Source organism: Diabrotica virgifera, chromosome 5 (genome assembly GCF_917563875.1).
Source record: "Diabrotica virgifera virgifera chromosome 5, PGI_DIABVI_V3a".
NCBI classification, from domain to species: Eukaryota; Metazoa; Arthropoda; class Insecta; order Coleoptera; family Chrysomelidae; genus Diabrotica; species Diabrotica virgifera.
The window spans coordinates 7,457,322-7,469,747 of NC_065447.1; the positions used below are offsets into that span (position 1 = coordinate 7,457,322).

The 12,426-nt window shown below is 30.8% G+C and overlaps 2 protein-coding genes across 8 annotated transcripts in view; one reads left to right on the plus strand and one right to left on the minus strand.

The window, feature by feature from the left end:
- LOC114339212 (protein diaphanous) overlaps positions 1-3,358 on the minus strand; it is a 197,929-nt gene extending 194,571 nt beyond the window's left edge. The window contains exons 1-2 of one of the 2 annotated variants that reach the window (XM_028289996.2): positions 3,076-3,358; positions 2,931-3,015 (exon numbers count right to left, since the gene is read on the minus strand). In XM_028289996.2, the coding sequence (XP_028145797.1) occupies positions 2,931-2,966 (36 nt within the window). In that variant the 5' untranslated portion in view covers positions 2,967-3,015; positions 3,076-3,358. Of the gene's footprint in view, positions 1-2,930; positions 3,034-3,075 lie in introns of those variants that run through there. The other variant, XM_028290070.2, reaches the window with a different exon arrangement.
- Positions 1-12,426, plus strand: part of LOC114339615 (phosphorylase b kinase gamma catalytic chain, skeletal muscle/heart isoform) — an 88,400-nt gene that overhangs the window by 37,667 nt on the left and 38,307 nt on the right. For 2 of the 6 annotated variants that reach the window (XM_028290448.2, XM_028290379.2), the window contains exon 2: positions 11,292-11,398. In XM_028290448.2, the coding sequence (XP_028146249.1) occupies positions 11,307-11,398 (92 nt within the window). In that variant the 5' untranslated portion in view covers positions 11,292-11,306. Of the gene's footprint in view, positions 1-11,019; positions 11,399-12,426 lie in introns of those variants that run through there. The other 4 variants (XM_028290306.2, XM_050652255.1, XM_028290652.2 and 1 more) reach the window with 4 other exon arrangements.

Below are 12,426 nucleotides of genomic sequence, written 5' to 3' on the forward strand. Positions count from 1 at the left end.
GTGTGTGTGTGAGAGAGAGAGAGAGAGAGGGAGAGAGAGTGAGAGAATATTAAAAAGTAGGTCATTTAGCCACAGTTTTTAAAATTTTATTTATTAAAAGTAAGTGCTTACTATAGTATTTTTACTACAAAAGCGATATTACGTAGGTCAAAATTTTTGACGTAAGAGAACTGTCAAAACATTAGAATGTGACTTTTCATTATAATAACTTTTCATGTGACTTTTCATTTATAATAAACATGGCAATTCACATTCTAATGTTTTGACAGTTCTCTTACGTCAAAAATTTTGACCTACGTAATATCGTTTTTGTAGTAAAAATACTATAGGTATCTTTGAATGTGCTTAAATTTATTATACATTATCACATTTCACATTCTTTGTGATTTATTATTAATGTAATTACTTAGATCCAATTACATAATGTATAGGTTGAACGTTTAAAGAAACAGAACTTATTTTTTCCAACTTTTTTATAATGGTTTTGTAATGTAATATTACATGTGGTTCTAAATATTTTGACCAGTAAATTGATGTGTCTCCATTTCTTTTTTATATACAAATCATAATAAAATGCTTTTATACAAAGCAAAATACAATTCTTCAATTTTTAATATAACGTTTTAAATATAGTCTTCATTTGGAAAAACAGTAGGTATAGTATTTTTACTACAAAAGCGATATTACGTAGGTTAAAATGTTTGACGTAAGAGAACTGTCAAAACATTAGAAGGTGACTTTTCATTATTGCCATGTTTATATAAACATGGCAATAATGAAAAGTCACATTCTAATGTTTTGACAGTTCTCTTACGTCAAAAATTTTAACCTACGTAATATCGCTTTTGTAGTAAAAATACTATACAACAAGGGCCGGTTGTTCGAACGCTAATCAACAATGATCATTATCAAATATTTAATTACTGTCACCAAAACTGTCAATGTCAACTTTGTTTGGGTTGCTGAAAACATAATTAATTACAATTATGAGATTTATTATTAATTATGTTAATAATTATTGTTATATTAATTGATTATAGACTCCACAGACTTTTTAACAACCCAAACAAAGTTGACATTAACAGTAATTAATTATTTGATAATGATCATTGTTGATTAACGTTCGAACAACCGGCCCTAGATTACCAATTAACGTTGACGAATAATCAAATAAATCACTATTCTACTAATTCACATATTTTGCACTTGGCACTGTGTATAATATATTATGTGACTTTTTTTTAGCTAATTTTATTACATATCTATAATTTGTAGATCTGTATATTTCTTTTATAATTATTAATGTTCTGACAGTTTTATGTAAATTATTTATACTTATTACAAATACCAATTTTTTTTAATTTCTGCGTTTGTCGGTTTGATAAATAAAACACATTATTATCGCGATATTTGTCATTTCAAATAAGTACTTTAATTAATAATAATAAACATTACATTATAATACACAACACTAATTTACATTTGTTACCAGGTTGACATTTTGTTATGGAATTATAATACATATTATATATTTATACAAAAAAATATATACCTACCCTTTACCCATATAAATAGTTACCACTTCCATTTTAGACAAATTTTATATTTTTCCTATAATAGTACTGTTGACTTGTATGTTGTATATCTGTATTTTCAGTTGCATATAGTCTGGAGCCTGTATCACAGCTTTATTATTTCTGTGGACTTGTATATCTGTATTTTCAGTTGCATATATTCTGGAGTCTCTTATTATCACAGCTTTTTAATATTTTTGTCTTTAATCAATGTTAGAGTTTTTTCGATTGCTATAAGTTCAACTGAAAAGATGCTATGTAATAATATTACTAGATAATCTGTAAAGGCCGCGTCTCACCATCAAATAATTTGATCAAACAGTTTGAGCAAACTCCGGAAGTACGTCAAAGTGACGTCACAATTGCAGTTTTTTTGAAATTCTAAAAATCTGTGCTCTCACTAGCAGTCTAGTTTGATCAAATTTTTTGTATTGAGTTGTCTAACTTGTTTGTACTTTATTTAAAATTAAAATTTTTCATTATTATCCACAATGAACACTCAGGATGTGACGTCACTAACTGTCACTTTAGTTTGCTCAAACCCAGTTTGATCAAATTATTTGATGGTGAGACGCGGCCTTTAATTATTGTATTGGTGACTTTATTATTTACACAAATCTTATTTTTATATAGATAATAAATAAAGTATATAGTAAAATCTTAAAACAGCAGAATTTTACTTAGTTTGCACTTTATTTTACAAATTTCATTTTCATATAGATTATAATAAACAAAAAATATATAGTAAAATCTTAATAAGCAGCAGAATTTTACTTATTTTACACTTTTTAACTTTATTATTGATACTAAAATCTTGGTATTTCGAGATAATTAGAGAACATTAAAAATTTAAAAATTTTTGTCGTTATTTTATCGACATAGTTAATGTTTTACATTTATTGTCAATAAATAAGTTAATAAAAACATATCACATGCTCTTTCCCGATTTATTCTAAGAACACATGGCAACACTGTTAGGCCTTCATTTCCTTGTATCTGTAGCTAACTTCTCGGACCCCGCAATTTAATGAAGTCCCATTAGGTATACATATTTATAGAATAGAAAAAATATGTAGGCCTTTTCAGTGCACTTTTATATGATTTAATTAATTCCACGTAATGGTTCTAATAAACAATTGTATAAGTATAACTATTATGAGAAAATATTTTTTTTAAACAAATTAAGATTAACAATTTCATTATATACTTATTATTAGAGTATAATTTTTATCTTTGACCACTTCCTGTCTTATATATAGAGGATACAACATATAATTCATCCTTCTACTCAAACCATGCAAAGAATTTCCTATAGACGAACCCATAAATTATAAAAAATATAATTATAGTACTTACGAATGTGACTGACTTGGCTTTTTCTTGTCGAGACATAATTTGTTAGATTTGAATTTGAACACAGCATATGAGGGCATCACAGACACTGAAATAATAAAAGAATTCGGCCTGAAAATTTATCAAAAATATTCGACTGAACTGTTACCTTTAATAGTTATTATTTATTCGCTTCACGTATCCCATTTTAATTGATGTGTAACTAAAAAATAACTTGTTGATCCACCGTTAGAAAATTATTTTTTCTGCGACAATAATTTATGAAAAGTTCCAGTAATTCACTTTTAACTTAAATAAAATTAAATGTTCTAGTTTATATCACGTTTTGTGCAACTGTTTGTGTTTAAATATTTAAATGACTTTTTATATTTACTTGTATTTTAATTTATTATGTACGTTTTTTACAATTCCTTCCCAAACTATCAACACGTCAATGTCAATGTCAATGTCAGTCAATTTACATAATCATCTGTCATTATTGTAGCAGTAGGTTCCTATTGCCCAGTGTATTGTATGGTTCACTGCATCTTTGTTAAGTCCACTTTACATCAACAATAAATTGGACAAGAAATTGACCAAGTTATTCAAGGCCAAATTTGACGTGTAAAAGCACACTTTGACATCTAAGTTTGTTCGTTATAAACTTCACGTGAAGAAATTGACGAAAAAGAAAACGCTGTGTCTAGGTACACGCTAACGTGTACGCAAATAAAAAAATTAGGTACACGCGAATTAAACTTTATCAAGCCAGTGACGTCATTATTTAGCGTGCACAGTGACTTTATATTTTGGTACACGCTATTTTGATATGTTAAATGTTTGATATGTGTCATTCCACGAATATACGACTCTCTTGGATTATCGCGACAACAAATATTTTAGTGTACAACATAGGAAGTACGAAAGTATATGGCTCTAATAATTATTCCAATAAATAGCAATGTAATTTTCAATTTACTTTCATTCTTCTTATTTTACACAGCAAAATATTCGTTAACTAGATAATCCAAGAGTTTCGTATATTCGATTTGTTATTAAGGGAAGGTGAACGGGGGAAGGGAAGCAGAACTATTCAGATGTTTCAAACTTATTGTAATAAATTAATGTGTATAGTCAAAGGTATAGTATAAAAGTATATATTATTCAGGTTAGCAAAATAAATATTTAGTTGACATGACATGTACAAATATAACATAATAAACCTTCATATTTTTGTGATGACGACGTTAAGAACATTTTGAACATAAAATAAAATATAGGGTGTTCCATTTAAAAAATCATAAGTTTGGTCTGCCACTATGTTTCGAACGCCCTGTAACATATTTATTTATTAAGCGCAACAGCGCTTTATTTATTATTTAAGCGCATTTATTATTTTATATTTCTGATTACATAAATAATAAATAACTTAATATAACTTACATAACTTATAAATTTTATTTAATTACACTTCAGTCTTTTTATACATTCCTTCACCACCTCCCTCCATCTCTTTCTGTCCAATGCTAGTTCTTTTCATCTCTCAATGTAACATTCTAACTAATTTTGTAATATGAAGCTCAAAGTTTGCTACAATTTTTGTTACATACTAACTTTTATTGCTCTCTATTACTATAGCGGATCTACTGGTATGGGCTTTATCACACTAATCAATCGCCCTGTATATTTTATCTTAATACTTCTGCTACCCTTTTCACGAATTTTTGTCTCTTATCTTTTTCATACTGTTTTAAAATGTTGTTAAACTCATTAAAAGAACTAAATAATTTTCCACACTGCATAATTAATTTAAAAACAAACACTAAACAGATAAAAAAATAAGAAATCTCTTTACTTATCAATATTAAAATGTAAACACAACGCGATTAGATAAATTCTAAACACTCGCGGTATTCTCAAGTTCGCGTGTATGCAAAAAAACCAGTAAATTAACTTCAGTGCACGCTAAATAGTGACGTCACTGACTTGATGACGTTTCGCGTGTACCTAACTTTTTTATTTGCGTACACGTTAGCGTGTACCTAGACACAGCGAAAAGAAAATTGTTCTATTTTTTCATTTATTTGGCGTGAATTCAGTGTCACCAACCTGTGTCCATTTGGCGGGAAGTGGAAGTAGAGCTGTAGAGCTTTTTGTTTATTATTAGCTTTGTTCCAGCAGAATGTTGAACTGATGTTGAACTGATTCAGGATCGTACTGAGCGTGCGCTTTACATAAAACGCGTACGGTTTTATGTAAAGCGCACGCTCAGTACGATTCTGAATCAGTTCAAAATTCTGCTGGAACAAAGCTATTATTTGTTGAGGTTGAGTCTTTCATGTTCATGACAACCTAAAAATTTTGATTGGAAAATGCATATAAGATAAGGGGGTGGGAAAATGGAAATTAGTGGCTTTTTTGCAGTTCTGTCTGTTAGTTTTGCTCTGGCTGGGTCTCTTTTGTTTAAACAATTATGTAAGTATTATAAAAACGTTTTCAATTTTCTGTATTCTTTAGGAAACGAATTATTTATGCATATTATTACCTGTAAATAGTAGTACCTATTTCCTATTTCTTTTGATTTTTAATTGTAAAGAATAGAAAAATTACCATTCATTTTAATTTTTTAGAATCAGCTGAAAGTGGTCTACAAAAAAACCAGGAAGGAAACGTATTATAGCCTTGTTGTGGCTATGAAAGGCAAAAGAAAGATACCTATAAAAAGTGTATTGACTAGTTGGAAGAAACTCCACATTGTCGATGCATAATAAGATATTACTTTATAAACAAATATCAAGACCTAGGAATGGAACCTGGATAATATAGTCATCAAGAAGATAGCAGGAGGTCATGAGCAACAACAACTTCATAAGTATGAGAATATTGAGGAAATCCAGCTCCTCGATATCTACTACTGGACAAACTAGAAGATTGAAGAGGACAAAGCCTTTTGAACTAGTTTGAGTGATAGGTGATAGTGAAAAGCAGAGCGTAGTGCTTGTGTGCCTGTGTATGTTAGAATAGTGCACGATCTTGTTAGATTAGATAAGAGACGCTATAGGGTAAGCTCTTCATTTTAAGGAACAGTAGTAATTTAGGTTAAATTAAAATTGCTCATTGGTCAGTTATGACCAGATTGTAATTCTCTGATGTTTGGCAAAAAGGGCTGAAGTCAGAATTGCACATCAATAATGTTTTGATGATTTCTGGACCATAAAAAAAGTGTTGCAGACTTAAACTGTATGTACCAATAAAAAGAGCCGATTTTTCTGGTCCAGAAATCATCAAAACATTATCGATGTGCAATTCTGACTTAAGCCCTTTTTCCCAAACATCAGAGAATTGCAATGTACAATTCAATACAAATGAATCATCATCGTAGTGATGATTATGGAAAAAAATATATATATATAGAAATATATATATTTTGTGCAATAAAAATGTTTATATTTATCAAGGATGTATTATTTGGTATGGCCACATATACTTCTGGTATATCGTTGGTGATGTGACAATACCTCCTATCTGCTTTTTCATGAATTTTGTAGGAGACGAAAAACCATTTTTAGGGTCATCTGTTTTCACATGTAAATTTTGACATGTTTTGTAGTAAATAGATAATTGAATTTACTACAAAACATGTCAAAAAATATCATATGAAAACAGGAGGTGACTGTAAAAAAAGTTTTTAGTCTCTCTTACAAAATGGTTAACAGTTAATAGAGAGACAGATAATCGAGGTTCCACTGTATAGTGAAATTTGGACACCCGACACCCCATACAAATTTTATGGGGGTTTTGTTCGTTTAAACCCCCCCCCCCCCCCCAAACTTTTGTTTTTGTGTAAGTTACAATTGAATTATTATTGTGGTACTATTAAACACAATGTTTTTAAAACTTTTTTGCCTCTTAGTACTTTTTTGAAGTCAGTTTTTATCGTGATATTTTGAATATTTGTCAAATCCACCACATATTTGTATATGGTTAAGTACGATTGTAGAGACTAATAATATGAAAATTTATTTATGATTTACATTTTTAGGTATATTTTGAACCATTTTAAAAAGAAGCCATATCTTGATAAAAAGAGCTTTATCGAAAAAATAGAAAGAGGTAAAAAAGTTTTAAAAACACAGTGTTTAACTAATGGTACCGCAGAAATAATTTAATTGGAACGTACCCAAAAGTTTGGGGGGGTTAAAGGGAACAAAACCCCCATAAAATTTTTATGGGGTGCACAAATTTCACTATAATTTTTCTTTAAGATGTTACTGCAATAATATTGCTTCATGTCCATTTTCAATAAAAAATCTTTAATAGTTTTCGATATATTCGAAAAAATCGAATTTTCATTTTGTATCTTCAAAGGGCTGTAACTTTTTTTGTGTGCATATTTGTACTAAGGTAAGTTAGGTTCATTCAAATTATTTTTGGTCCCAGAATATGTGATTTAATTTACGACCAATCTTTTCGGGACACCCTGTATAATAAATGGGATTAGCTGGCTTAAAAATTCATAATCTACGTTCTGTAGAAAATATACAGTTTTTGGTTTCTTTTTAACTAGATCTTAATATCTAACCAAGCATTTTAAGACCTTTTTATTATTTTTTCGATGATATATTCATGTTTTTAGTTTGTTCAAAATATTCTAGATGATTGTACACTATAATAGATAGCCAACTAAATAAACACAAAAATTTTATTTTTGTTACAGCCTGTATATAAGTTTACCTATATATACAGTGCATTACGCACCACCTTAAAAATTGGGCATTTTTGATGTCTCGAATTTCCTAAACCTGTTGTCCCATCTAAGTGATTTTTTTATAATAATATAGCCTGAGGCTATAGGTTACTGCCTTATGCTTGTCATGCACGGGGAGCTATACTGTAATATATATTATATCACGTCGCTCTCTATAGTAATGAGTGAGCCTGCACATACGGAACCATTAGTTCCCTGTCTGCAGGCTCACTCATTACTATAGAGAGCGATATGATATAATATACATATATTACAGTATAGCTACCAGTGCATGACAAGCTTAAGGATGTAACCTATAGCCTAGGCTATATTATAAAAAAATCACTCAGATGAGACAACAGGTTTAGAAAATTCGAGACATCAAAAATGCCCTATTTTTAAGGTGGTGCGTTAATTTCTTGGAGAAGTGTATTGTAATTTAATGTAAATAATGTAATATCCAATAATTGTAATTTAATATAAGATGTAATATAAGTTCCTTAAAAATATATTTTTTATTTCCCACCATACATTCTCCACAGGTCTAAATATCGATGCTAGACGTCCACCGGAGGTCCTCTCAGGACGTTAGATAGACGTTCGGCAGCAAGACATTGGACCAAACTGGGACATCCTATGAAGCTCCAATTGACATTCACTGAACGTCCCCTCGGACGTTAGGTGGACGTCCATTGGACGTTTGGCAACGTGGCATTTGGACCAAAATAGGATGTCCTGTTAAGGTCCAATTTACGTCCCCTAGGACGTCCGATTAAGGTCCAATGTACGTCCCTTCGGACCTTAAGTGGACGTCCAACAGACATTCGGTAGCGCGACATTTGGACCAAAATAGGACGTTCCTTGGACGAAAACGGACCTCCCTAAAGTCTGTGAAGGACATCCTTGTGCTATTAGGGATGTAGGTATATAGTATCTTTATTCTATTATATTCTACTCTATTTCAAACCTATTCTATATAAGTATCTACACATTACACCTATTATCATCATCATCATTCTCTTTGCCTTATCCCTATGCAGTGTCGGCTTCCCTAATTGCATTTCTCCACACAATTCTATCTTGAGTCATATAAATGTTAATCCCCTTTACCAACATGTCCTGCCTTATCGTCTTCTTTGGTCTTCCTCTCCTACTACTTCCAGGAATCTGCACTTCAGCTATTCTTCGTATTGGGTGATTAACGTCTCGATGTTGAACATGACCAAACCATCTTAACCTATGCTCTCTCATTTTGGCATCAATTGGTGCCACACCTAGACTTCCCCTAATATACTCATATCTAATTTTATCCTTCTTTGTCACTCCACTCATCCATCTAAGCATTCTCATTTCCACCACATGCATTCGTTGTTTCGCTTTCTTTTTCACTGCCCAACATTCAGTTCCGCGCATCATAGCCGGTCTTGTGGCTGTTTTATAGAATTTTCCCTTCAGCTTCATTGGAATTTTTCTGTCACAACACACCACTCGCTTCTTTCCACTTCATCCATCCAGCCCTAATTCTACTGCATGCATCTCCATCTATTTCTCCATTACTCTGTAATACCGATCCTAGGTACTTAAAACTATTGCTTTTCACAATCATTTCACCTATTATATTATATTTTACTTTATTCTATACTATATATCTATTCTAATCTATCTATATATTTCATTTAATCTGTTACATTCTACTCTATTCTGTTTTAAATCAAATACTTTATTAGTAAGTATCTACATATATATTACATCTATTCTATTATATTCTACTCTATTCTATTTCAGTTTATTTTATACTATATATCTATTCTAATCTATCTCTCTATTTTATTTATTTTATTAATCTGTTCTATTCTATTCTGTTTCAAATCAAACACTTTACTCAAACAAAGAAACAAACGACATTCAAAAGCTTCTAATAAAAAAATCATTGCATTGGTACTACTGAAAATATTGACATTTTTACAACATTTATTCCAAGTTCCTTCAATTTTTTTGAGGACAAGAAAATTTTGCTTTCAAGAAATTCACGAATTTATTGGCGTCAAGTTAATAACGAACAAACTTGGATGTCAAATTGTGCTTTGAGAACACGTCAAATTTGGCCTTGAATAACTTGGTCAATTTATTGTTGATGTAAAGTGCACTTTATATATGGTTTAATATGGTTTTAATAACTTTGCAAATTATGAGCTATCCAAACATGTTTAACGTTAGCAAGTCGTTCAGAAGCATAAAGCGCAAACTGATTGTCACCGGTTGCATCTGGTGAACGCGCCCAAAAACGCTGTGTCTAGGTACACGCTAACGTGTACGCAAATAAAAAAGTTAGGTACACGCTTAAACGTCATTAAGTCAGTGACGTCACTATTTAGCATGGCATGCACTCTGACTGGGTTTTTTGGTACACGCTAATTTGAGGAATTCAATATGCTGTGGTAAGTATCGCTTGTGAGGGTAAGTGTGGTTAGAATTTGTCTAATCACGTTGTGTTTACACTTTAACTTATTTTTTATTTGTTTAGTATTTTTTTTAATTAACTATGGAGTATGGACAATTATTTACTTCTTTTAATGAGTTTAACAACATTCTAAAACAGTATGAAAAAGATAATAGACAAAAATTCGTGATTAAGGGTAGCAGAAGTATTAAGATAAAACATACAGGGCGATTGATTAGTGTGATAAAGCTCTGTAGATCCGCTATAGTAATAGATAGCAATAAAAGTTAATAACAAAAATTGTAGCAAACTTTAAGCTTTATATTAGAAAATTAGTTAGAATTTTACAGGGCGTTCAATAACATAGTAGCAGACCAAACTTATGTTTTCTAAATGGAACAGCCTATATTTTATTTTATTTTCGAAATCTTCTTAACTTCCCCATCAAAAAAAATATAAAGGTAATCGTAACAAGTTGTAACTCCCTGTATAAATAAAGATAAACACAACATCATTGGTTTATAAACTGGTATAATTAACTTATGTATAAAAAGTATAAACAGTGTTTCGTACATGTCATGTCAACTAAATATTTATTTTGTCTACCTGAATATATACTTTTATATACACATTGATTTATAAGTTTGAAACATCTAAATAGTTCTGCTTCCCTTCCCCTAATAACAAATATGTTTCTATCAAACAAACACTTAACATATCAAAATAGCGTGTACCAAAATATACAGTCACTGCGCACGCTAAATAGTGACGTCACTGGCTTGATGAAATTCAATTCGCTTGTACCTAACTTTTTTATTTGCGTACACGTTAGCGTGTACCTAGACACAGCGGCCCAAAAAACAATCTTCAAGTTTTTCTTCGTGAAATCGGAACCCACAACCCACATGTCAATTGTCATTGTCAAATTGGTGACAGATGACGTCTTAAATTAGGTCAAGTCAAAATATTTTTTTAAAATATATTTTTTTTAGATTTCTAGCATAGTAAAACGATATACATCAAATTGCGACAGATTAACATGTGATATCTATCAACATTGTTAAATTAAATTCAATTATTTAACAATAATAACCTTCATAGGACAAAGGAAGGGTAAACTAGTCATGGCATGGTAGTTTATTTTTAGTCACATTTCAAATTGTACATTGTACACTCTAAATATTTTATAATATATTAGCTGCAGCTGTAGAAGATGGCCAAGGAGGAAGAGTACGATAAACTACCCGACAAAGATGCTGCCAAAGAATTTTACGCCAAGTATGAGCCAAAAGAGATTTTGGGAAGGTAAGAAAGAGCCTCACAATGTAACAGAAATATTCAAAAATATACATTTACAGCAGTAGTTAGGTCTTTATAATGGTTCGTAGTGTAGTTGAGTTTAATGTGTGACAATATATGTGCTGTTGTGTCATTTTATTTTAATATTCGCACTCTTTCTCCGCTGACTGTGTATAGCAGTCTCCTGTATTTTGCTCTAAAATGTCTGTTAATTAGTTTTCAAGGCCTGGACATTCCTTTTGGTATTTCTCTGTGATTAGGCTTAGTTCTTAATTTGTCAAAGTCCATGTTTTGGTAGCATAGATTAGAATTTATTTGTTATGATAATTTTGGTTTGTTTGTTATTTTAACTTGCTTGTTTTTATGAAAGCTTTTTGTTCTATTCTTGGGAAGTGGAGATACTGATATTATTTCAGCTTCATGATTAGCGGATATTTCTTAAAAAGGTTTTTTTGCTTTTTTTTCTTTTTTTGATTAAATCTGATGCTTGAAAAAGAGCACAAGTAGATATATGCCATTCAGTTGTATTCAATATTTAAACTATGCCTTTTTATATTAACTAACCTTTCTTCTTTTTTTTTGCAGAGTCTTTTCCAGGGCCTTAATTTGTAGTATTTGATGTTTATTCTAAGTTATATTATGTTTTTTTTTCTGTGCATGCAGTGTGTATCTACAACCTAAAATGGAGTAATATTTTATTTCATGAAAAATAGATCTTGGTTGTTCCTTGCTTTAGGCTACGTGCCTCTTTAAGGAATTGATAATTTTCATTTGTTGGTGTATTACGATAAAGACCGGTCTTGAATCAAAGGGGTGATATTTGCCACTGCAGTTTGTCACTGTGTTGTATTTAGTTGCAGTGATTTGACCCACTGATGACAGAAGTTGTGTCTCTAGTTGCTATCGTTCCTAAGTAGTTTGTCTTCAGAACTAGTGTATTGCAATAAAATTCCATTATTGACTGGTTGTGCTAATGGGTAGTTTGTCAGATTTCGAGAGATAGCACTGCCAGTACCATACCAAATGATGGATGT